This window comes from Mustela nivalis (genome assembly GCF_964662115.1).
Source record: "Mustela nivalis genome assembly, chromosome: 2".
Lineage (NCBI taxonomy): Eukaryota > Metazoa > Chordata > Mammalia > Carnivora > Mustelidae > Mustela > Mustela nivalis.
In genome coordinates, this window is record NC_139021.1 from 150,207,519 (window position 1) to 150,233,584 (window position 26,066).

Consider the following 26,066-nt stretch of genomic DNA (forward strand, 5'->3'; position numbering starts at 1 on the left):
TTTCACACAAGCTCTATGAGAGCCAAAACATTGTCTTTCCACATCAGAACTGTAATCAGAGGTGTAGCAGTCCTTGGCTATTGTCAGCCTTACTTCTAACACAGCTAGCTTGACGGTCCCTTTTAGACTGAGCCTAGCCCCACCCACTCCCGCTGTGTGAGATGAGCCCCTGCTTTCGGGCACCAGATGTTGTGGTGTGCTGACGGCTGGCAGGCTGGTAGCAGTGGAATTCATGGCGGCCAAGTCAGCAATCCCTTCGACCCGAGGCCACTCAAACGCCCCTTTGCTTCATACTGTTCTCGTCAGGGGGCAGTGATTACTCAGTGATGGGGACTGAAGTGTCTGGTGAGCCCTCTCCCCTCACACCACCCCTCTACATTGCAAATATGGCAGCCAACCTCTCCATTGTGCTACATTTAAGAATCATTTAAATCATGATAAAAATCAAATGTCTTCCTAAGAAATGGTGCCATGATTCTAAAAAACCATTCTTAAGATCTCAAACGTTGAGCGGAGGCCCATCCCGAGGTCCCCTCGTCCCCTCCAGCCCTGGCGGGTGCGGGTAGAGGGAGGCTTTGACCTCACTCTGAGGCCTTGCTGGGCTCTTGTTCTGAACAAGGACATGTCGTTTGGGTCAGGTTTTTAAAATTTATTTATTTTTCCTGTTGCCCTTCTGGTGTGTGTGTGTGCTTCGTGTTTAAACCTTGGTGCCCTGTTTGGCGGCAACCAGAAAAATCAGACAGCTCAGGTAGTGAGCGAGGGACCCACGTGTGTGAGCACAGTGTGTGGTTGTCCCTGGTCAACACGGGCCAACACAGGCTGCTGCTGAGGGCCAAAGAGGAAGGACTAAAAAAAGGCTGGACTCGCAACTTGGGTCCAGTGGCTATGTCTGCCAGGAGGGAAAATCACCAGCCAGTGTCAAGTGTACAAAGGAGGGGCCGGCAGACTTTCCGTTCTCGGTACGTTTCTTCCCCTTGGGAGCCCGTTACCTTTCCCAAAGAAATGTTAACTATCAAATGCGTCCGTTAATTGTGCCGCTGAGGGTGAAACCATCCAGTTAGCATATACACTATCATTTGCATATCTTGGACACACAGTGTTAGTGCCATCAGCTCGCGTGAGTGGTACAGGACTCTCTTCAGGCCAGTTCGGGTCTGACATGCCTAAAAATGAAAACAGATCATTTGTTCTGCACTGAAGAACCAACACTTCATGTGCAAACAGTAAGGCCTTGGCAAAACTCCCTTTGAGGTTCAAACCAAACTTTCTAGTTTCTGTGCCAATTACACGAATGTTTTCATGCTCCAGCTTTCCAAAAACAAGGTTACATTTTTGGGGGAAAGATCACATGCTCTCTTGGTAACTGGAACATAACAGAAACTGCCAATTTTGCCTTTTTATGAGCTTCGAACTCCGAAATCTGATATAAATATCTGTTGACCTGTTTCAGTCTTTTTTCTAAGGCAGCATAAAACAGTGGTGAGTTAAAGGGCTTACTGCAGTGGGGAAGCTTCTATAAAAAGTTCTCTAATGTAAGAAGCCTACTCGTCTTCCATCCAAGCCCACCACGGAGGACAGAATCTTCCAAATCAAGGGTGCACGCGGGCGAGCCCCACAGCGTCGGCAGGACAAATGGCGTGTAGCGCTAGACCCAAAGCCAGCAAGGAATCAGTGACTCAGGAGGCATGCAAAAGGAACAATCTCGGCCGAAAAATGTTTCAAACTCCCAGATTTAAAAACAGTCAATGATTAAGTTAGGAAACACAAAAATTTTCAAGTATTTAATTAAAGACAAAAGAAGGAGTTTTGGCAAGAACCGTATTTACTGTCCATTGCAAGACCACAGCACCACAGACTATGTTCTTTCAAAAGCATTTGCTCCAGCTTTTAGCACTGACTTCGTAAGTGACAACTGTCAGGACAGTGTGTGATGCAAAGGATGTGAAAACAGGAGTCTGCACGTATCCTCCCTGGCCGCGGGCATGTGGGCGGGGCTCGGACCGGGCTGGCCACTGCTTCCCAGTACTGAGTGGCCTCTGAGAGCCACCTACCCGCCCACGTGGGGTCTGGGAGGGACCGGCTGTGCCCTCAATGCAGTCAGGGTGGCGCTGGTTCCTCCTGTCCCAGTTAAATGCCTCCCCACATCGGGTAAATTTATCCCAGTAGTTAAATAAGAAATATTATGACTTGATACCTCCCCACCCCAGAAATGACTTATTTATCATTTTCTCAATATCCCCTGAGAGTTCTGCCCAGCTCTCTTTCTTCTCCATAATCCTAAGTGGCTGGGCAGTAGTGGTCATTATACTTATTTTCACATCCTTTAAAAAAAAAAACAAAACAAACATAGTTTCAAAAATGCCTGAATGTAAACGGATGCAAAGTCAGACATTTACAAATAAAAAGGTTCAGAGGGAACTTTGGTTTCATTCAGACCAGAAACACTCTTAAAAAGCATTACAGAGAGTTAAGGATAGTGCAGAGAGGAACGATGTTGCTAGAATCTAGTAAATGCATGTGAAATTCTACCATAGAGTTTGTTTTCAATCCACGTGGAGGGGAGGGCTCGAGGGAGGGGAGCGCTATTACAGTCCACCAGGGGCGTCTCCTCCTCCGAGAGGCCATCGTCGTAAAGCAGGGAGTCAGATGGGGTGGACGCGGCCAAGTCCAAGTAGTCCTGGAAGAGACAGATGGCCAGTCACCCCACTCACAGGTGGACTTGCCCCCAGCCCCTCCCCGCCCAAAGGCAGAAGGCCTGGTTGAGTCCCACCCCGTGCTGGCTTACTAGCTTCTCTGCGATATCTGAGCCCTGGCCAGACAGCCCCTCTCCCAGCCTCTGCTTTGCTGGCCTTGCTCCACAGCCCTCATTGCTCGCTCTAGAAATTCACCTTCTTGAAGGGCAGAAATGGACTCCTTTGTTGCCTTAGTGCTACCTCTGCAGCATGAAGGGGTACCACACCCAGCACAGGAGAACTGGCCTGTTTACCAAACCCGAGGCTCCAGGAGAGCTCATTGCAGCCCGTTACTCATGTGGGAGGACCAGGAAGCATCTCCGACACTTTTTTTTAAAGTGCTGGACACTTTTCAGCTTTCCTCTGAGGACCCCTACCATCTAGAACAGCACATCAGGGCCAGAAATCTGAAGTTGTCGAGGTGGGCTGGCCATAGGGTGCTGCTATGGGGCTTCAGCTCCTAAGCCTGGTGATTTCCCAGTGCCTGCCCCTGCCGCCACCCTGGTTAAATGTGTCCAGAACAGTTCTACCACTTTCCTGGATTTTCTCGGTTCTGTCCTAGGAAGGCTGGTTCTCATGGCATCACCTGTTATTTTTATTTAAGGGAACCCTGTGTTCCCAGGATCTGGAGGCTTGGCCCAAGTGGTACACTGATGTTAGGTTTTATTACAAGCATTCTACACTATGCACCTTTGTTTTTGTGTATGAAGAAATGCCAACTTTTAGTAAATGTGTCAGTGCAAAGATGAAACCCTGAAAGCAAGATCTGCGCTTGTCTTGTTTACTTGTATTCCCAGCATCTGAGACCGAATATGGCACATAGCAGTTGCTCAATAAATATTAGCTTAAACTTGTTGGCTTTCTCATTTACCTACAGGGTTATAGGCTGGAGGCACATGGGCTGAATCTAGGCTCCCAAAAATGCTTTATTTGGACTAGACTGAGCTTTTGGAAATTTAAATGAGTTACTAACATTAGAGATTGGAAAACTTAACATAAATATCCTTTAAAATTCAGAAGACCTGACACTCTGACACTCCTATGCCTCTAGACTGTGTGTGGTTACAGTAAGGGGTCCTTCAGAGGGGCTGGCGTGCTCCTGGCTGCCACAGTCCCCACCACTCCCTAGCTACTTCCAACCACCCACTGGGCCCCTCGTGGCATTTGAATTTAGGATACCCACTTCAACTCTACTCTCTCATGTTCTGTTACTAAAAATTATTTTGACCTTGAGATTTGCCTCTCACACCTATCGATGGAGAGTACTTTCAAAGTATAAAGGGAAGAATCTGGGTTTCTTTATGATTTGAGAAGGGGCCAGGTTCAAAGAGAAGGGTTCAGATGCTAGCTGCCCTCGGGAGACAGCGTGACCACCTCCCTTTGTACAGACCTGCTCTGCCCCTGCACTGGGAACTCCATAGAACTGGGGTGAGGTGGGAGTCCCCCCACTGCCATGTTTAGCCAACAGATGGCCGACACCAGCAATTGGCTCCAGGTACTCACTCTGTTCTTAACCATCATCTTCTCCAGGTCTTTGCTGATGTCAGCAAACACCGGCCTCTTGTCCGGTTCCTGCTTCCAGCACTGTAGCATTAGGCCATACCTGGTGGGAAGCACGGGTGGGCAGTTACGACCTAGCAAGGACTGCCCAACCACAGCCGCTGCACCTGGCACCATGCCCTGGGCCCAGATGGCTCTGTTCTCAAACCCCAAAGCTGTCTCTGCTCGCTGACATTGTTCTCTGAGCTGGGCCAGGATCTGAGGGGTCACTAGGCGCTCAGGGTGCGTGGTGCTGTGGTCCAGCATCTTCTGAGTCTCCTCCTCTTCCTTGAGAGAGATTTGTCTTCACTTTCCTTTCAGATAAACAGCTGAGAGGACGCCAAACCCACTACGGTGGCTGAGGGAGCAATGCCAGTCTTTCAAACTCTTAGGAAATATGACTGGTTGTAGAAACAGACAAACGAAACTTCTGCCAATTATACCTCTGTCTGCTGCCTTCCTCACTTCCCCATTTCCCTGGGTCCCTGGCACAGCTGCTGGGCCCCCGGGCTGCCATGTGGCTGTGCGCTGGGCCAGCCGGCTGCCAGCTCAGGCCACCCAGGGGGATGGCACCTGCTCACCCTTGCACTCCCACACCTAGCCCCGAGCCAGGCATGTGGCAGGTGCACAACACATTTTGTGGAATGAATGGACTAGCACATTTCTGCCTGTGATGGCCCCGTTCTCATGGGTTCTCAGCCTGTCCTCTGAGAAGCATCTGCTGGAATCACTGTATGTGAAGGTGCTCTTGGGTGGCAGTGCCAGGTCTTCTTGCCTGACCCCTGCTGACCTCTGTGCCTCCACGCGGGCACTCCCCAACACGCATCCCCTAAGGTCATTCTGAATTACCTGCCCCTCCCCAACGGTCCTGTGGGGATAGGCCTTGGGCTTAATCTGCTTCCTGGGCCTGAAGAACCCTTTGATCCTTCCTACTACTTCTCACTGGCCCTACTCTCCATCCTCATGTATCACCACGGCCCCAACCCTGGTTCCAGGAAGCGTACTCAGCCCCCAGCAGAATCAGGGTCCCCAGCATCTGCCATCGTGCCCAACGGTGATTCTCTGACTTCTGCCTTGGCGTGCTCTGACCTATTGTTACCCACCACCCAGTTCACCCTGTGCCCAGGGCTGCTCGGGCACAGGGAGGGGGGGAGTATGGGCCAAAGCAAAGCCTGCTCACATCTCCTCACTGCAGTTGTCAGGCCTCTCCATCCGGTAGCCTGTCTTTAGAAGGTTGAAGAGCCGCTCTGGAGGTATCCCGGGGTAGGGGTTGCCCCCTAGAGTCACAATCTCCCATAGCAGGACACCAAAGGACCACCTAAGGGAAGCGAGATGACCGGTGAGAGGCCATACTAGGCTCAGCAGGCCAGACGTCCCTCCTCCCAGCAGCTGTTGACCCAATCAGCCCCCAGGGCAAAGAGCCAGCCAAGGCCTGACTGCATGGACAGGTGTGGAATGGGGCGGGGAAGAAGCCATCTGACCACCCAACTTTCATGCCTGCACTGCTGAAGCCCCATGAAGCCACTGTCTGGGCTTGGGCCTCGCACCGACAAGAGGTACTTGGCTGGCCTTGTGGCGATGTGCCAAACCATCCGAGACAGCACAGAGCAGCTGAACATATACAGCAACACTCGAGATGAAGACCTAGGCCATGGGACACAGCGTTGCCCGCACAATTCCTTCACCTTTCCTGTGGGCTTGGAAACTTTCATAAAATCTTAGAAGAGAAAAGGCACTGCTATGAGAAATATCTAATTATGAGGGAGAATTTACTGTGAAGTGGGAACAAAATCGTATCACAAAACAGCATTATCACATGAGCCCACTTAGAGCAATAGGAAACATATACCGGCACACCACGGAAAACACTAGAAGGTCCGTGTATGCCAGGACTGGCAGGAGTTTCTTAGGGGTAGTGGGATCCAAGTGACTTTCAGTGGCTTCATTACCCTTTTCTCTGCATTTTCCAACAGTCTACAGTTGGCTTTACGTCATCTGAACACAGATGTTTAGAACTGCTCAGGCACTGCCTTTCCCCAGCCCACAGTATTCAAGACATGCGTTTCTATGGATGGCACAACATTCAGAAATGAGTCTGTTGTATTTTTGAAAACTATCAAGTCTTGTGTTTGACCTGGAAGGCTAAGTTTTGGTTCCCATCTTTGAGCAGTAAGGGACACACCAACCTATCAACTCACTCAAGGCCAGCCTACCTGTGGGTGGGGACCATTCCACTCCCAGCGGAACTTGACTGAGCCCAGTCCATGCTCAGGTCCCCAGAGGCGAACTGTTTGGCTGGGCCTGGGTGGCACTAAGGTGCCCAGAGTAGAGAGGGAGGGGCTGGGAAGGGGAGCAATCAGCGGAATTTGTAGTTCCCTGCTCTCAGCTCTCATGCATTCCACTGTGACTCTCAGAACCACCCTATAGGCCCCTGCCATTTGCTGAACGAATACACGAAGGCCCCTCAGCTTGCGTGGGGGGGGGGGGTCATCGCAGATGGCTGGTGTGAGCCAATAGGCACTTGTCCCCCAGCCAAGCTGCCCAGAGAGGCCTCATGGTGCACTGTGTATGTAACCTCGACCCCAGGAAGGCAACACCCACACTTACACGTCACTTTGGGTGGTGTAGATGTGATCGAAAAGAGACTCGATTGCCATCCATTTGACTGGAATCCGACCCTAAAAAGGGAATGAAGGAAAGGCATTAACAACGCTCTGACACCCTGGGAACCAGGGATGGGAGGTGTGGAGGAGGGTGAGGCCGTGTCCCAGGCATTTCCAGCTTTGGAGGGATGCTGAGTAATGCCATCCAGAGTGCGTCCAGATGCAGAACTGGCAGCACGGCCTCAGAGGGGCTGTGATTCTAATCTGGGTCTCTCAGGCATGGCTGAGATACTGGAGGGAGTCAGCTGGCCTGCCCATAGCTACACAGGGCATCCTTGTCACGCACCACATCTCTAGTGAGAAGAAACCGAAGGAATCACCACCATGCCCATGTCAGGCCTCCCTATGGCCATGTCCAGAGGGCTCTAGGTTGCCCTGGGTGGTGATGTCCAACATGTGGGCCAAGATCAACATCCAGAAGATCTCCCCCTTTCTGAGGGTGAATGAGTTTGGGAAACCAACTTCCAGTGTTTCCATCCTGGGGACTTCTGACACAAAAACACTAAAAGCTCTTCTGAGAAGGCCTGAGGGAAGAAATCTGTTTCCATGCCTTGAGGCTGCTTCTTTTTTTTTTTTTTTTTTTTTAACCTATCACTTTGTTCCTGAGCCCTGCTAGCATCCTCTGAGACAGTGTCCCCACTGTAGAGGTGCTGGGGCCACACCTAATGGACGCTTTCCAATGAAACTTGAGGAAGGGTTTTTGAATAGGTAAGTCTTAGGACAAAAATTAACCAAAAATGCGTGTGTTGCATTTTAATGCAACATGTCCTGTAATTTCTTTTTCTTTAAAGCATTGTTTAGCGTTTACATCCTTAATGAAGTGTGACTTTCTGGGGCACATGTTTGTAACAACACTACCTACCACCCGGGCTCTCCAGGGGGCCTCGTGTGTAGACACCTACACTTCCTTGCTCCATGACATGGGCTGTTCTCAGGGGACCGAGAGCAGGAAGTAGGAAGACTTTGTCCACACCCCTGCATGGGGCAGAAAGCAGCCCCTCTCCACTTCCCCTTCGGCAGTTCTGAGAGATGCCGTTGCAACAGAAACCCCAGAAGAAACGAAACCTCAACCTCACAGCCTGTGGTGACGTGGGGCTTCTCCGGACCCCTTACAGCAGATCTGAGGGCTACACAAGTGGTTTTTGTATGTTGTTTTGAGCAGTGTCTGTTCTGAAGGCCAGTCAGCCGTGGCTCTTGAATGGCCCTGTGAGTGGTCCTGTCTGGTCTGTCACAAGGAGGCTGCAGGGGAGTGACCGACAGAGCAGTGGAACTAGGAGGGTTAGAACAAGGGCCACAGGGAACTGGATGACACAGCGAAGCAGACTTCCCCAGAAGGGCCCCAGTCCACCTATTTCAGAGGTTTGGAGAAAGCGTCTGAGAACCCCATGCCGTGTTTCTGGACTCCGTCTCCAGGGCCTCCCTGTGAGCCTTCCAAACTCACCCAGTTGGGAGTTCCCAGGCCCCCGGCCCAGAGGAACCCTCACCCGTAAAGTGGTTCATTCCTTTCTGCCTCAGAATGACTGTCACGCTCAGCTGTATTGACTTCAGTCTCCTTTGAGTAAAGAGCTTAAGCTACACAGAGGGAACAGGGGACATTTCACCCTGTAGAAGCAAGACCCTGTCTCACTGCAGAGACAACTATCACTTCCATAGCACTAGGTGACCTTCAAAAGCGGTCGTGATTAAAACCAAGAGAGGCTGCGGGGCCCCAGCTCCCCAGTGGGTGCCCTGAAAGGTCGGGTGTGGCCCTTAGGAAGAGAAGAAACAGACCCAGGGTGAGCCCTGAGCTGGGTGTCTGGGGACCCAGGAATCAGGGAAGAATTTGAAGTTGAGGGCTAGAAGTTCATATGCTAAGACTCTGCTCTCCACTCCCCCGGCGTCCTAAGGGCTCTGCCCCACCCATTGTGGGAACCCTGCCCCCTGCCCTCCACCCTGCCAGGGAGCCCTGGGTCACCCAACCCAGGGGACCTGGTACCTTGCTCCTCTTCACATAGGAATCCTCTTCATAAACATCTCGGGACAGGCCGAAATCCGAAATCTTCATCTTCCGCCCCTCGGCTACCAGAACGTTTCTGGCTGCCAAGTCCCGATGGACAAGCTGTGAGGAAGACAACAGCAGGGACCCCTGTAACCTGGGCCCCCATCACAGGCAGTGGGGGCCCGAGAGGGCGCGGCACACACCTTCATCTCCGCCAGGTACCGCATCCCCCGAGAGATCTGCCAGGCGAAGGAGATGAGGTCGCCCATGGTCAGGGCTCGCTCCCCGGGGCTGTCCAGGTAGCTGGAGCTGCGGCTGCCCCCGCTGCCCACGTCGCCCGGGCCAGCCTTGCGGCTCTCCCGGAGGAAGCCCCGCAGGGAGCCGTACTTGGCGTACTCCACAATGAGGAAGAGTGGCCCTGGGGGGCGAGAGGGGGCTGTGAGCTGGCTGTCTGCAGGGTCCTGGGCCGTCAGAAGTTGGGCCAGCTCTGGGAGCAGGGAAGGAGGCTGCAGGGTCCCCAGGCGGGCTCTCGACCTTGCCAGAAGTGGGCAGAAGGATACAGCCCCGCTCTGGCCAGTGGCCTGGGCGCCAAGTAGCAGGAGTTACGTGTTCCAGTCCCAGCTCACTCGTGCATGGCTTGCTCTCCTTGCACTGCGCGTGTTAAAGCAGGCTCCCTGGGTGGTTGAGCACAATCCACTAGGGCAGTCGGCCACTGTACACAGCGCTCCCCTGGGAGGCATGCCCTTGCTGCTCGGATGTCGTGTCTTTCTACATCCTCGGCCCTGCTGCAGCTCAGGCTGGCGACGGCTGATGCAGGCAGAGGATGGGAAGCCTCACATAACGCTTCCTCCCTGCTCCCAGCCCTCAGCATCTCTGAAGCTGCTGTCTTGTCCCAGGCCCAGCCTGGAGTCCTGCGGGTGCCGACCAGCATCCTTGCTGCCCTCTCCCTGGTGCACCTGTCCTCTCATACCCACGGCACGCACATCTATGCACACATGCACACATAATGGCGAGAGGACCTTATGTTGCACAGACCAGGCCAATATCCTGTGTCCTTATGTGAGAAAGGGTGACAGTGCCTTCACCCTGCAGGGCTAGGGCAGTGGTCACTTGGAAGTCATGGCTCGTCTAGTCCCCAGGAGGTGCCCAGGACGCACCACCTGTTTCTAGAGCTCCCTGCCCTGGGATCCACCTGGAATAGGGTCCTGACAAACCAGGATGCCACCAGAGACCTCGGAGCAGCTGCAGCCCGCCCAGGGAGCACACTCAGAGCGGAGGCCTCACACTAGCACTCCAGCAGCAGGCCTTCCTGGTCCTCTCACCAACATGGGAGGGGACATGCTCCAGGTGGGGGCCAGAGCCACAGAGGACAAGGAAGGGGAAGGAGGAGGAGTAAAGGAGCCCAGAACCCCCGGCCTGCACCGGGTAGCTGCCTGTCCCTTGGCCGGCCTTACCATCCTGGCTGCAGGCCCCATACAGCTTGATGACATGCGGGTGGTTGACCTGCTTCAGGAGGTTGAACTCTGACAGCAGGTCCCGCAGCTCACTTGGGGAGGCGTTCTCTGAAATGCACATAAACACAGCGAGTTGAACAGCAATCCCTTCTAGAAGCCCCGTCTGTGAACAGTCTGGGTCACTGGACGCACAAGGTAGGTCTGCACAGACCCTGGGTATCTCCTTCCTAGAGAGCCTACCCAGGTTTAGACAAGGTCCCCAAGGACCCTGATGCTTGGGGCTTCTTTTAGCCTGTAGGATAGTCAACAGTGGCCTCATCTGCCCCCAGGGAATAATAACACAGCAGCCAACTTCCACAGCAGTAGGGTCTTTCCACAAAAACCCTCCTGGGACCAGGCTGTGTATGTATGTGGTAGTATTTCTCTGCAATTGCCATCTCTTACCTTCTGGAAGATAAGGGGACTGTCTCATGTCCTAAAACCCTTGCTGACCAAGCACTCAACAGGAGGGTGAGGCTCTGGAGAAAGCTGGGAATGATAGGACTTCACAGAGGTGGCCTCCTGCCACACTGAACACATGCATCTTGGGGTGGGTGGGGACAGAGCTGTGCTTGCACTCCCACCAGGAGCTGAAGCCTGACAGGAGGGGTATGCAGCCAGAAGCGGGGGCTGCACAGGCCTCCCGGGGCAGCTGCCCCACAGCCCACTGCCGAGCGGTACCTCATCGCCTCCTCTGGCCACATGCTTCTTTGGAAGAGAGAGGACAGCTGGGGGAGAGGCTGTAGGGACCCACATATGGTGGCCTGGAAGATGGTCTCAGTGGGCCCCCTTAGTGCCTGGGGCCTCAGGGTGGATGGAGAGACCCTGTTCTGACAGCCTAGGTAAGCATCAGAAGCACCCTGCACAGTGTAGCCCAGAGTGTTGCACTGGCCGACTTATGCCCACTGCATGGCCACTGGGCCCTTGGTCCATGTGAACCAGGGTCTGGCCACGGCAGAGGGCCGTCCACCCAGTCTCTGCTCAGAAACACCAGTGAGAGTATGTGTGTGGGTGATTATGTGCTCATTTAGGGCCAGAATTGTGGCACGACTCGTCACAGAGGTGGGGCAGACCCACTGGGGGCCGCCAGGGATTGGGCCAGGCAGGGCCCCAAGGGACAGGGGCCAGTCCTTACAGTGGCTTCTTCACCAGGACCCCAAAGGCACTTGGCTGAGAGGAATGAGTGGGGCAGACTAGGGTGGGAGAGCTGTCAGCTCAAGACCAAAAGGGCTTTTAATTTTTTAAAAACTCTGGTCTTTACCCAACGTTGGTGCAGAAGCAGCACCACTCTAGAACCTTCCAACTGAGGAAAGTCCTTTTGCCCTTTTCCTCCAGGGACCACCCTGGCCCATGTCATCTGTGGCAGGGGTCTCCCGAATGCAGCCGCTCAAGAATAGGAATGGTGGGTGGGGGGCTCTTTAGAAAGCCCCGGGCTGGCTGCCAGCACTCTGGTTTTCAGGGTGGCTCCATCCAGCCCTCAGGGCTCCTAGAGAGCCACGTGTGCACACTGCCTGGACAGGTACCTTTCAGCATCTTCACAGCCACAGTCGTGTACCCTGCTTTGCCTTTAAGCCGGAAGGCTGTTGCCTTAACCACTTTTCCAAATTCGCCTTCTCCCAGAGTTTTTCCAAGAACCAAGTTCTTCCGAGGGAATTCCCACTTTGGATCCTCCTATGTGGGGTTGAAGGAAGAGAAAGAAGAGGAGAAGGGAGAAAGTTGGTGAGGGTAAGAGGAAAAGAAGATTGACAAGACCCATCAATGAGCCCCCAGTGGACAAGCTCCAGTGTGCAAACCATTGCCACCTGACCTAGTGGGCAACGGGCATGCCCCTGCACCAAGGGCAGGACCCTGCACCGAGGGCAGGACCCTGCACCTTATGGAAAGACAGCTGTTGCCACAGAATGGCCTTGACACTGGATACCTGGACCCTTGCTTGTCCCCGGTTTACTGAACATGCCCTCAGCCATTCCAGGCCCATGTCCTCGTCTCTCAAACAAGGAATTCAGGGCTTACTTAGTCTCTGGGGGTGGTGGTGGTGGTGGTGGTGTGTGTGTGTGTTTCACATGGGAGTGTGGCCTCTTCCCTGGGAGCTGAGACCAAGCTTCCTGGTGCTGCCTCCGCTTCGGAAACCAGGCCCACAAACGACTGATGTCCTACAGACCAGGCTCTAGTCTGTCCTCCCCAGAGATCCAAAGGAGCCCCAAGAGGACTCCATTGGCCCAAGCTGCCCAGGATCCCCAGCTATGGATGCAAGTGTCCAGGGAGACTTTCCCATGTGCTGCCCCAGAAAATGTACCACAGTGGTAGTTGGGAACCTCCCTCCTGACCCGTGGAAGGAGCTGGTCCTGTCATGGGACTGGCCGTTTCCCCAAACCCGCACCCACTTGCCATCATGCTACCCCTCTACCCACCCTGTCTTCCCACCGGAATCCCACTTGAAATGACTCTGGGACAGCTTCCCAAGCCCCAGCCTGGCCCCACCTCCTTGAACTCTTGACTAGGGATACCAAAGCCTGTCCTGGGGATCCTGGGAAGTCCTGGGACCTCCCCTCCTATGCCAACACCAGGCATCCATTGCCCCAACTCTCCCTGCAGCTGGATGTGGGTGGCCTGGGTGCACTGCTCTGACCCACACAGATGGCCCCTGACAAGCCCAGCTGTGCTTCCCAACACCCAAGTACGGGTGTATGCGCTCCTCGTGGGCAGAGGCAGCCTCCTCTTAGCACCGTGTCTTGGGCTCGAGCATCATCGTGGTTACCCTGGAGTCCTCACCTCCACCCTGCCCTGGGAAAGAATTCACTGCACGTGGAAATGGCACTGAGCCTGTGCAGACTGCACTGATTTGATCTTCTTAAAAGATGTGAAAAGTTCTCCTCACTTCATATAAGAGACAACTAAGGTCAAGCAGTTGAGCAGCATGTCCTCAGAACCAGTTGGCGAAGCCCTTAGGCCTCAGGCTGGGTTCTGGCTTCTCTGTGCAGAGGGTCCAAGATGACATCGGCCGACGGCAGTGCGTGTCCCCTGCGTGAACACCCACCAGCACTGCCCTTCCTGGGACCCTGCCACAAACTGCCTGGGTTTATAAAGCAATCAAATGGATCAGCCCAGAGGCCTGCTTCAGAGACTGAGATGGTTCCCAGGACAGGGGTTGCAGACCCCGTCTGCTGAGTGACTGGAACTAGGAAAGCTCGGAGAGAGGCCGTGGGGTCTACCACGGGAGGGAATGGCTCCCATGGCCCAGACCGATCCTAAGGGATGAGCACCCTTGGGTGGCTCCTCCTACAAACTGTGGTCGCCTCCCAGCTCTGGTTGGTTACTGCCAAAGGCCCAGTGACTCCTGAGCTTTCTGGTTGGAGGCTCCTGCCAAGGGACCGTGCTCCTGCCAGGCCCTGGAGGTGGAGCTTCTGCTTACACAAACCCCTCCTCCCAGTCCCTCTTAGAACCTGGCGTCCTGCTCCCTAGCAGCTGCCCGCAGGGACACAGAAGAAGCAGGGCACAGGGAGGAAAGCCTTAGCCAGGAGGCCCCAAGGAGCACAGGGTAACTGCGGGTCCAGGCCCTCCCACAGAGAAGGGGGAATGGGGGCCTGCTGGCGCTGGCCGGCCTCTCTGTCAGCGGGCTGGTTACATGTCCTGGGGCCAGCCTCTGCGGCAGCTGGCCCAGGGGCCCCCATGATAGCCCTTTCTCCCCTCCGCAAACGAACTCCCCTCCCCACCACTGCCACCCTGGCCTAGCCCCTGCCTGCCGCTGCCTTCTGCCTGGATGAGGAGAGTGGTGCTTTCTCACGGGGCTCCCACTCTTGTACACATGCCAGAGACTTCCCAACAGAGCAGCCTGCAGGAACGAAAGCCGAATAGGGGTCTCCTCTGCTGAACCCCTAAGACCCGGGGCCCCCTCCTCTGAGAATAAAATCCAGTCTTCCTCAGGGCCTCCTCCCATCCTTGGGGCTTCCACAGGACGGTTCCCTATCAGGTATGGCGTGGCCCACCTCCCAAATCTCAGTCCAGGTGAATCAGCCCCTGGCACTCCACTCTGCTGAACTGCCCGGGGCCCTGAACAGCCCTATGCCTGCCTACCTTCCCTGGAAGGGCTGCCCAGAGAGTCTTCCTGGTGGGCGAGGGTGCACAAGCTGCTTGTGGGCTACACGACACTCAGCACCCTGAGCCCTGGGTACTCCTCCCCACACATCCCTGCTTCCTCAGGCCAGAGGCCGGCACCTCCTGCAGGGCCTCCAGGAGAGCTGCCTCCCAGGCCCAGGCCCTGCCTGGAGCCTCACCGGGATCTTAAAGGCGTCCACAGAGACCTGGTTCTCCATGGAGTCCAGGGAGGGCCGGCGGGCGCCCGACGAGGAGTAGCTGACCGGGAAGGCCTGGGCCGGCCGGCGGAAGGTCATCTCAGCAGAGGCGATGGGTGGCTTGTGGGCATTCTTGTGGTAGCGGTGGATGCAGAAGGTGGAGAGCAGCATGGAGACGATGAAGGAGAAGAGCACAGCTGCCGCGATCACCGTGCGGCACAGCTCGTCACACAGCGGGTCTGCGGGCAGGGGTGGCCGTGAGGGACGGCGCTCCTGGGAGGGTGCCCTGGTGCCCACAGCTGGGGTCTGCCGTGGCAGACTGAGCCGCCAGCAAGTGCTGCGGGCGGTGGGATGTGAGAGCAGTGCACACACTCACATGGCACCCACCGTTTTGCAGGGACTGTACCATAGGTTTTTGCTACAGAGACTGTGGTCAGACTCCTCCACAAGGGCCAAGAGACCCAGAGAGTTTAAGCAGCTGGCCTGAGGTCACACAGCAGAGGCAGTGTGCGTCTGGGAAACACCAGCTGTGGAACGCTGCATGGAAGCCAGCTGGCCCTAGAGCACTGGCAGGGAGGCAGAGTCCCCCGATGTGCTCCATGTGTTTTGTATTTTCTTCATAAAATGGAGAGGCAAGGAAAGTGACTCTGGACCTAGTGTCATGCAGCCATAGTTCAAATACGAGAGAACCGTCCTTGGGCTCAGGCAGGAAATCTCCCCAGGTGCACAGGCCCTGGCCACCCTTGGCACCTGCTGGCCCAGAAGGCACCCCCGCAGGCTCTGGCTGGGAGGGCGGGGTTCTGGCCAGGCACTGCCATGGGCCCAGAGAAGGCCCTGTACCGGAACCATCTGAGTTGATGCTGAGTTATTTGGTGGAAGAACTTTCCAGCCCAATCTTTCTCATAGAACTTTGGGCAGGAGGTCGCTCTGTGGAGGCTCTGACCTAGACCTGTCTGCACAGATTGAGGAACCGAGGCCCAGAGGGAAGGAAGAGGGTCTCCCGGGTTTTACCTGCCTTCCTTCCACTCTGCCTGCCTCACTGGGGCTCAGAGAGGTGTGGGGAGGCCTTCTCTGCCTGTGACCCCAGCAGTGCCCCCCACCGACTCACCCTGGCTGTCTTCAGGTTCACAGAAGCATTTCTTCTCTTCGGGGAAACAGTTGCAGATACCGAAGCCAGCTTTTATCCCCCAGCGTTCCCCAGGCTCGTGCCCACCAATGATGCTGCCACCCCCTGGGGACAGAGGCAGCCCACTAAACCTCCTGGTGTGACCACACCAACGAGGACCACCCAGGCAGAAGCACGAGAGGTCCCTCCCCACAGGATGTCAGCATGCTCAGGCTTAGGGAGGGCAGTGAGCTCTGGAATCTGGGTCTCTTGAGTAGGAATCAGCACAGTCTGCCCTGATTCAGGTCCCTGGCCTCAGCAGGTAGGAGGAGGAACCCACAAGCTGTGCAGGGCCCTTGCCAAGGTCCACACATGGTTACTTCACAGAGCAGGGATGGGCAGCAGGGAGCCAGGAGAATCAGGGGTTGGGAGATGTGCTGTGTCAGTTGGCCAGAAAGACAAGGGACAGTAGGTCAGGGCACCAGTTTCCAGGGTTTGGATGCGGCAGAACACTTTGTTCAAACAAAATGTTAGAAAAAAGCTTCTGCACAATTAACTCGGGAATGATGCTGGTCTGGCTGAAGTGTAGGTGGGAGTCCAAGCCTCCCCCACTGGCTACCCCTACCCACGGCTGGCTGGCTCTTGAACCTGCAGGCCCAGTGGTTGCTTACGGAGGCAGTCCTGGGGGCAGATGTTGACGTTTCTGCTCTCCACAGCATCACAGTGGCCATCGGGGCAGGTCTTGATGCTGGGGGAGCAGGTGGAGAAGTTCCTGGTAATTCCTGGAACACACAGCAGGCCAGTCACTGCCACGTAGGAACACCACCCTGGCTAGATGGCCAGAGCCAGAAAGGCGGCACTCCAGGGCCTCCCCGGCCAATGCTGCTCCCCTCCGGAGGAGTAAACTGAGGCCCGAGCCGAGAACCCATGAGTGGGATCCTTGGACTTGCTACTATCTATGCCCCAGCCCTGCTGTCTGGGGCCACAAGTCCTGGCCTGGGACCTCCCAGGCAGAGCCTCTCTTTTCCTTGCACACTCCAACTTTGGCCCAGGGCTTCCCAAACCCGAAGGGACCTGTGGTCCCACAGTGACGAAGAGCCTGAGCGTCCTCATGCTTCCCCTACTCGCGCAGCCTCTCTCAACATCAGGTACTACAGAGGAGGACCAGGCTCTGGACAACAGATGTGGAGAGCGGAGGACCAGCACTGTGGCCGGCAGGGCCCACAAGGACCCCGCTTCCACTCAGCCACCATTACCCCTCTTGACCGCCTGGCCGCCGGCCCCTGGCTCTGCGTGGGGCCTACCTTTGCCATCTCCCTGTCTCCACTCGCACCTGCCCGTCAGAGACCCCAGGCCGCCACACTCCTCACACTCAGGCCGCCTCTTGCTGACTGCACAGGACAGGGGGCAGCCTGGTTCCTCGGCCACATCTGTGGATGGCAGAAAGCTGGTTACAGGGGCTGGCCTGGACCTCGTGTCCCACCAGTATCCGGGGGCAGAGGGTAGCACTGGTCAAGCTCCTCTCCTGGGTGAGCCCAGAGGGGTGGGGGTGCCTGAGCACCAGGGCATGGGGCAGTGATGGGACCCACTAAGGAAGAGGGCTGTCACCGCAGTCACAGCAAGGGGGGCACTACTCGGTTGGGCTAAGTGTGGAGGGAGGATGTGAGCAGGCTAGTGCCTAGACTCAGCCAAAAACACACAGGCCCAGTTAAGCCTGGATTTCAGGTAAACAGTGAATAGTTGCTTTATGTGACTGTGTCCCTACCACTGCATGGACACCCGTGGAAGACTGTCTTCTAAGAGACTGCAAAGGCTACGTGGAACATACTTATAGCACAAAGCTCCTTGTTGCTTACCTGACGTTTAAATTTAGTCAAGATCTCGTATTTTCTCCGGCAGCCCTAAAGCAGGTGCGCGTACAGAATGGATCTACAGCGGTAGTGGGGAGTAGCGACCATTGACTATCCGGTCCCTTTGGGCTATGCTGCTTTAAACTTTCTCCTCGTCACCCTCCCAGCCCGGCTATGCAGGGTGCACTGCGATTCTCACTTGATAGGGAAGGAGACTCAGGCACAGGGACGCTGCCAAGAGGGGAAGGGAGCAGGGTGCGGCCCCTTCTGTGTGGGGGAAGCCTGTGGCTCAGCCACACCCTGCCTCTCCCGACCCTCCACGGGGCCCTGGCACTTACATGTCCCCTCCACGGTGACAACCAGCGGGGCCTGGGTCTGCCTGCGGCTTGGCCGGTCGGCGGCCACCACTGTGTACTGCAGTTGAGAACAGTCAGGCCGCTGCAGGGCTTCTGTGTCATTCACGAACAGGGTTCCTGAGGTGTCCTCGGCGGAGGTGACCACCCCCAGGACGCTGCAGTTGGTGCTGGAGAGCTGCAGCTTGTACTGCACATGGATGCCGCTGAACTCCTGGCAGTTATCCACGCAGACTTTCCCAATCTAGGCACACGGCACAAGGAACGTCTCAGCCGGGTGCTGCTCCCGCCTGTGATGGGGGCTGGCAGGGTTTCTGGGTAGTCCGAGTCCTGGAGAAGCTCCCTACTGGGTCCAGGGATGACAGACCTCCCCCCGCCACCACCAAGTCCTGGTCTTCCACATCCCTGGAACCTGCAGATCCTTCCCCCTGCCGGGCCCTGCCCTGCCCATCACACTACCACCCACCCCGGCTCCTGGGAGCCAGAGGCAAAACAACACAGGGCACCAAGGTTGGGTCTAGTGACCACCTTGAGAGGAGCCTACACCACCAGCTCATTCTTCACTCACTCATTTAGGCAGGAAGATCCATTTGGTCCCTCCTGCTCATTTCCCTCCCTGCCTCTGGCCAGGCCAGTATTATTCTGGGAACCACCAGTTGCCATCCTCAGTGCATGGGGCTGGGGTACCCCACACCCTGCCTAGAATCCCTGCCTGGGCAGGCAGAGCTTTGCACTGGGGCCAAGTGATTTCATGCAGCATCGCTGCCTGTCTCACCTGAGCCCCAAGGGGCCTGCCTGGGAGTCTTGCTGGGAGCCCTGGGAAAGACAGGCTGCTTCTCCAGGGGGTGCCAGGCTGGCCGTGCCACTGCTGGGGCCCGGAACTGGGCAGCTGGAACTCTCCTTTTTATCCTTCGGTTACTTGAGTTAGAATGAGAGTGTCGGTGGCTTAAAGCCAGAAAATCTGACTAGTCAAGTTGTGGGCGGGCAGAGGGTAGGCGTGGGGCAGGTGAGGCCCTGCCTGCAGCCGTGTAGCAGGTCCTTGCTCAGCCTTGCTCAGACCGAGGGCAGAGCCAGGCTCCTCCACACCGAGGCCTGACACCACAACCAAACCACCTCCCGGATGTCCCAGCACATCCCCATGTAAAGCCTGCTTGTTTCCACTCTCCCATAGGCGCCTCCAAACTGCCCAAGGTCACTAACCTCAATTTGCAGTTATGAAGACTGGGGAGAGGGGGTGAAAGGTCACAGCAAGTCTGAGGCTGGATGGGTACTCAGGTCCCTGTGATCTTTTGAGTGTTTTGGGGTACAGGTGACACACCTCCTGCAGTGTTTGCTCCCATTCAATACCCCCTTAGACACCCTTAGGGCCCCTCTGCCTTGTCACCTCCCACCATCCATGGCCTCTACCTCCATGAAAGACCTTTTGTGGCAGGTCAGGGAGCTTCGATGGTCCAAGGGTGGGGTCCTTTGTGTGCGGGACCTGGGTGGCTGTCAGGAGTGGAGGGGGCATGGGAACCAAACACAGGAACTGGAACAAATGGAGGTGGCCCTAAGTGTGACCTTCTGAAGAGGAAGTACCCGAAGCTGCCCTATTGGAACAAGCAGTATGTGAAGCCCAATGCATGCCGCAATTCCAAATAAAATCACAAAAGTCCTTAAGAGAAGTGTTCTAGAAAAAACTACCAAAATGCTAAGCACTAGTTGATAATGGCGAGAAGAATCAGCCCTCTCTGATAATGGATACTTGCTACTTCACGTTTCTTCCACTTCTAATTCCTAATTCTTATTTTCCACTTCTAATTCTCATTTACCAACAACAAACGCCAAGATAAGCTCTAGTAAACACTTTTGCAGGAGGCAGAGGAAGCGTTCCCCACCTTTCCCCGCAGAGGGCGCCACTGCTGACTGATGCCCGCATTTACATACTTGTATATTCCGTCACTGAAAACTTGTTTCAGAACACAGGGAGTCGCGTGAGGCCAGTCTTTTTACAAACAACTTTTCACTTAATAATCCATCAGGAACATCTTTCTAGGTCCCCATATGCACACTTAACTGGCACTGCTCTTACGTTAGGATGAAACACGCTTTAAAGATACCAAGAAAGCAAAGGGCAAACGAGAGGCCCATGGAGCCCATCAACCCTGCCCATGACTCTGCCAACTTTGCCATGGCCCCAGCTTCCCTGGCCCTGTACCCGTAGCTCCCCTGGGCCACTCCGCGTACTGGTTAGGCCAAAAGGAGTGTCTCTCATCCCCAGCCCTGCTTGCAATCTGTTAAATGGAGTGCCCCACCCTGGGGGTCCTCCACCCCTCTGTGCCCCCTGCCCGGCAGGCATCGGGTTGTGGGCTCACCTGGGCAAAGCGGCGGGCCCGCCTGCTCATAGTGAAGGAGTAGGCGCTGGGTAAGTGCAGGCTGACAGGCAGCACGGTCACGTTGAAATGGAGGCGGAGGACGCCCTCACCGGGGCCCTGGAAGTCCGAGTCATTGACCAGCACAGCCAGCTGCAGGGAGCGGCTCTCCGAGATGGGGAGGCTCCGGTTGAGAACCAGCCCTGTGGTGGGGGGGGGGTGCGGTGATGACTGCTTCGTCGCTTAGGGGCCTGGGACCACCGTCCCAAGCCGCTGTGTGTCTCCTCCCAGCCACACATCTGGCACAAACACACACGTGTGCAAACACAGACTTCACACTTGGGCCATGTGGACCACAGACTTGGCTGGTGGGGCTAAGTTGGAACCATTGTTTAAATGTTGGCTGCTGTGCTGAGCTGGATGCTGAGAGAAGCCTTCTCAACTGGGAGATCACCTATGTGTATGGTGTGTGTGTGTGTGTGTGTGTGTGTGTGTGTGTGGTATGTATGTGCGTATACATGAGATAAAGATCTATCATCACTGAGGCCCTGGGAAGACTATGCTGGCCTCCACTCCCCCAGAGAACTATCCCAACAGTCACAGCCTCCAGTGGAGCCCTGGATTGCACAGACCCCAAGTGCCCAGAGCCCAGAGCCTGCCCACCTCTGTACCTGCTGTGTGTTGTGCTATGGTTCTAGTTTTGCAGAGATGGAAGGACAAGCATGAGGAGGTTTGGGTACACGTGGTGTATGGAATGAGAGCGCCTGGCAGAGATGACATTTTCCCTTATACAGGGCAGGAGACCCTCAAAGCCTCAGTGGGGGTGGGGAGGATGAGAAATAAACAGGATCGGTCCAGGCAGTAAGGGGTAACAGTACCAGCGATTCTGGAATCCCTCAGAAGCAGATCCCAAATCAAGGATTCAAGTGCCAGTCAGGTATTTGGAAGGTGATCCCAGAAAACATGGGCAGGAGGGTAGGGGAGCCAAGGCAGCTGATGAAGGTGCCCCATGCCGTAGGTGAGCATAGTGGGCCCCTGGAGCTCAGTCTTGCGGTACATTCCAGAAGCCAGACAGGACTATCTGTGCAGAATCCTGTGGCTATAACACACAGAGCTGCTGTTGTATACTAACCCCTGTTAGTAGAAGGCTGTGGGGACAAGGGAGAAATAATCCCCAGGCACTTGGGTCCCTGGGGGATTGCAAAGCAGAGGCCAGAAGAAGGCCTTAGGCAATGTGTTTGTAGTAGGCACTGAGCCCTGGCATAGTCAGCATGGGAAGTGTGGTACGGCCCTACCAAAGTCTGCTAGGAGGCAGTTCAGGGAGAGAAGAAACCCTATAAAAACCCACCAAAGTGGCCAAGGTGAGCGCATTAGAGACAAGGAAGGGTTGGGTGGAGTGGAAGCCTCTGCAGCCTGGGGCTTGGAACGTCGGGACAAGTGTCTGTGGGTATAGGGTGCTGTGAGAAGAGTGGGCTGCTGGCTCCCTAGGGGGCCCAGCCAGGCCAGGCCCAGCCCCTCTTACTGTAGTCATGCACAGTTGCTCGCACGAAGCTGCCATTAGCCTGGGCCAAGGTCTCGTTCGGTGAGTGCTCGACACGGAAAGTCTGCAGGGCCCAGGTGTCCCCTGGCAGTAGCGTGCTTGTGTACCGCCTCAGCAGCTCCCCAGAGGCCGGCACCACGTCTGCGTCGAAGACACGTATTGTGGCCACCACGGTGCCCTGAGGAAAACAGTGGGTGCCAGTCAGAATTGGTGAGAGGAACTCCGCAGAGACCCTGCAGGCTGGGACCTCAGAAGGACACTAGCCCCACAGGTGGATCGAGGGTGTGCAGTCAGAGCCGGCTCCAGGGACAGACTGGCCTATGTTAGAGTTCCTGTGGGATCCCATGCCAGTCTGGCCCAGTCGCCCTCCCTGGGCCATCCCTGTGCCTCCCCTGTGCCTCAGGTATGATAGGCACCTACACGCTTCCTGTAAGGATGGATTAAAGCAGATGCCCAGGGGCTCTGCTGATGTGCTTCACCAGGTCCCACAGAGAACAGCAAGCTGCGCCCCACAGGGTCGAGTCAGATAGTGATAGTGACTGTCACATAGTGATAGATGGCAAAGCCAGATCCAAGCCCTGGTGTCCACCAGAACATTCTCCAAACGCCTGTATACCGGGCTGGAGGAGATCACGAGGAAAGTTCTGAGCAGTCACAGGGTATCTCTGCTTTTGTCAGGGGCCAGACTCCTTGTTGTCACCCCAAGGTAGCCCTTCCTAGCTTATGCGATCTTTACCAATGAGATGTGCTTTCCTCCCGCCTGCCCATCCACCAAACTAGCACCTGGGGTGTCCAGAGACCCAGGTAAAACCACGTTATCTGCCATTGCACGCCTGGCCGGAGGGCTGCAGAACGGCCAGCAGGTGGCAGTCACGCTCCACCTACGCGGACCAGACCCGGGGGAGGGCCGAGGTGGGCGGGGCTGTTCTGGGCGATCCCAGCTGAAGCCACTCCTTGGTCTTTCTGCGCGGTGGCCGGGCTCCACCCTCCCTGAGTCTCTAGACTCTCCTTCGAATGCTGACCGCAGAGGGAGAGAGGGCTCTCTCCTGGAAGCTGTCCCCTCCTGGGGGCAGCACCGCTGTACCCACACGCAGCGGCAGGTGTGCCCTGGAACCTGATGCACATCCTTGGCATTGCCAGCCTGTTCAGGCTCGTGCTAGGCATCCAGGGTCCCCGGACACTTGTCAGGGGCCAGCTGGACTGACCTCCCGTCTCAGCTACCTCAGCTACCCTCGAGACGGGCAGATAACCCCAACACATAGCTGGGCAGACAAATGAAAGACAAATGGCTGGAGGGATGTTCAACTGTATGGCCGGATGGCCAGACGGACAGCTGGGTAGACCAAGGAATAAATGGTGGCCGGAGTGGCAGACACACAACAGACGGACGACAGACAACAGACAAGGTGGTAAACAGGCACCTCCTTCCTCTTGAACTCCACCACAGCGCTGGCGGTGTCCAGGCCCCCGAGGAAGGTGGGTGCCGAGTCGTCTTCATCGTACACGGTCACGGGGAAGGGCACCATCACCACCTGCTCCTTGTGTGCGCCGACGTGCACCGTGCACGCGGCCACCAGCTCGTACTTCTCCCGCAGCTCGCGGTCCAGGGCCCAGCGTGTGCTCACCTCCAGGCTGTCCGGGGCGCAGCGGAAGGGCAGATTTTCACCTACACACCAAGCAGACCAGGAACCCCAGTGTGACTCCCGGGCCAGGGAGCGGGGTGAGCTGTCTTTTTCAAGGGGCCCGCCAGGAGTGGCTGCAGGGGAGGATGGCCTCTGGCAGGTCAGAGATGGGGAGCAGAATGGCCCTGCCGAGCTCTTCCTCGGCTCCAGATTGGAAGGGGACGGGGCACAGAGCTCCAAGCATTGGTTTGCAGTGATGGCTGTGCACTAATGAGCTGACCTGGGCCTCCCAGTTTCACTAGTGCTGATGGGGGAAGCTCAGGGAACCAGAAAGCCTGAATCACGTCCTCACTCTGATGACCTAGGGAGGGCTGCTCCCATCTCTTCCCTAACCTTGCCTCTCTTGCTGGGGGTGGGTGGGGTGGAAGGGCTGAACAGCAGCTCAACCACGCCGCAGGCCCAGAGATCCAGCCCCCCGCATTGGCTGGCTTTTGAAAAAAATAGGCAATTTTAAAATTATGGAAATAATATGTGCTCATTTTAGAGCATGTGGGAAATAAGGCCACTATTCCACCATTTGAAAACAAACACGGTGGGCATTTAGTGGGTAATCTGAAGTTAACACACAGATATTTCCAGCGGCCAACTCTGCACACCCGCTTTACATCTCCTGGCTGTGCTATCCCAGACTGGTTGCCCCACCTCTCTGTGCCTGTTTCCTCACCAGAAGACGGGCTAGACGAAGGCTAACAGGCCTGCTCCTCACCAGGCCCTGTGGTTAGGGCAGTGACTGGTGTATCTTCCCACAACCTGCTGAGGGGAAGACCAGTCACAATAGCACACTTTTCAACCCAAGCCTGCCCTGAAATTCATCCTCCAGGAATAATTCAGAAAAGGGGAATGCTGACGGCTGGAAGGTCCACACTGACCGCCCCCACAGCCAACCGTGGGAGCAGGCAAACGTCCCTCCCGCAAAGCCACATATTACGTGTGGATTACATATGCGAAATGCTTATCATATAATGTTTCTCTCTGTTGTTTATGGTTACAAAACCATGCTCAACCAAATTTAATGAGGTAATCTTCTTGAGGAAGGTCAGCCTGCTGAACCTGATGTTTGGCTGACAATCTTGCCCAAAGACATGTATCCCTGCTGCAGGGCAAAGGTGAGGATGCTGGGGAGTGCATGGCCCCCTTCCTTACTTCATGGAGATTTTCTTCAATGTCATTACCACGTGTGTGTACGATAAACTTGGTGTGAATCCAGGTTCCACTGCAGCCTACCTTCTCTGTTCTAGTTCTTTGTTTCTGAGTATTTCAGTGGCGCCTCCTGTCATGGGGCTGCTCAGGTGCCTTCTTTCACCTCCACTGGGCTTCACCCCCTGGCCCACCCTTGGCCGGCCTCCCCACGGCCATCGTGGGGCCAGGTCAGCTGCCCTTGCAGCTGCTGAGGCAGAATCCTGGAACCACGCGGGCTCCCCTCTTTCCCTCAACACCCACAGCCAACACATCGAGAAATCCTGCTGGATCTTCTTTCAGTATATGCCCGGAAGTCACCTGCTCCTTGCTGCCCTGTGGCTTTCACTCTTCTTCCAGTTTCCAGCCTGCTGCTCAGGGATTTTCCCAGCCTCCTGTTTCCTTGCTGCTATGCTACGCTGCCCTGTACCAAATCATTCCTAGCATGGCAGCCAGAATAATCCTTTAAAGGTAAGTGAGGGCTTGTTCATGCCGCCCCCTACAGGCCTTCCATGACCCCCCAGTCCCTGAAGGGGAAACCCTCAGGAACTTCTCTGTCTTCATGGGCCTCCGCTCTCCCTACCCCAGCTACCAGGGGTCCCACCGCAGTGATCTTTACGGGGCTAGCCCAGCTGGCCTGGTGCCCTCCCACCTTTGCTCCACCACTCCCTTCCTCAGCCATGAGACAGAAGACTGCAGTCTCCACCACTCCACATCCTAGGAGCTTTACTTCCCAAATAGCATGTTCCAGAGGCCACCCCAGGGGAATGAAGACTCCAGGCAGGCAGGATTTTGACTTGTTTAGTTCATGGTCACATCCTTAGCCCCTAGAACAGTACTTGGTTCATGACAGACACGCTAGAAATATTTCTGGAATATTAAATGAATGAATGAGTGGTGTGGTTGGTGAGTAAACCAGATGGCTCATGTCAAGGGCTGGAGGGGCTGTGCCTTGCACACAGCAGATGCCAAGGGGGAGCCTCTGAAGCCAGCACTCACCTTCTAGGAGCCTGTAGGACACGCTGATGTTGGGGCAGAGGAATTGCACAGGCAGCAGCCGGAATTGGTGGAAGGTGCCAGGAGGCCTGTTCTCTCTGATGCGGAAGGAGACGCCTGTCTCGGGAAAGCAGAGCTCCCGGGGTTTGAGGGAACTGCAAGCCGGGAAGGAGGTGTTGATGAAGGAGAAGTACACCCGGGCACAGCCTGGCCACTGGCACTCGCCCTCACGCAGGAACGCAGACGACAGGAAGACCTGGAGGTAGATGGTGAGCACCGGGAATCCACCATCTGCAGAGAGAGAAGTCAGGCTTGG

The 26,066-nt window shown here is 55.8% G+C and overlaps 1 protein-coding gene across 1 annotated transcript in view; it reads right to left on the bottom strand.

Annotated features, from left to right (window-relative positions):
- Window positions 1-634: 634 nt before the first annotated feature.
- Window positions 635-26,066, bottom strand: part of RET (ret proto-oncogene) — a 50,021-nt gene continuing 24,589 nt past the window's right edge. The window contains 19 exon segments of the mRNA XM_082719564.1: window positions 635-1,047; window positions 1,050-1,163; window positions 2,530-2,677; window positions 4,236-4,335; window positions 5,452-5,589; window positions 6,879-6,949; window positions 8,910-9,032; window positions 9,116-9,330; window positions 10,367-10,474; window positions 11,929-12,076; window positions 14,680-14,936; window positions 15,806-15,928; window positions 16,474-16,584; window positions 17,107-17,232; window positions 17,991-18,249; window positions 20,360-20,559; window positions 21,879-22,074; window positions 23,318-23,562; window positions 25,754-26,041. Of these exon segments, the coding sequence (XP_082575690.1) occupies window positions 1,013-1,047; window positions 1,050-1,163; window positions 2,530-2,677; window positions 4,236-4,335; window positions 5,452-5,589; window positions 6,879-6,949; window positions 8,910-9,032; window positions 9,116-9,330; window positions 10,367-10,474; window positions 11,929-12,076; window positions 14,680-14,936; window positions 15,806-15,928; window positions 16,474-16,584; window positions 17,107-17,232; window positions 17,991-18,249; window positions 20,360-20,559; window positions 21,879-22,074; window positions 23,318-23,562; window positions 25,754-26,041 (3,005 nt within the window). The 3' untranslated portion in view covers window positions 635-1,012.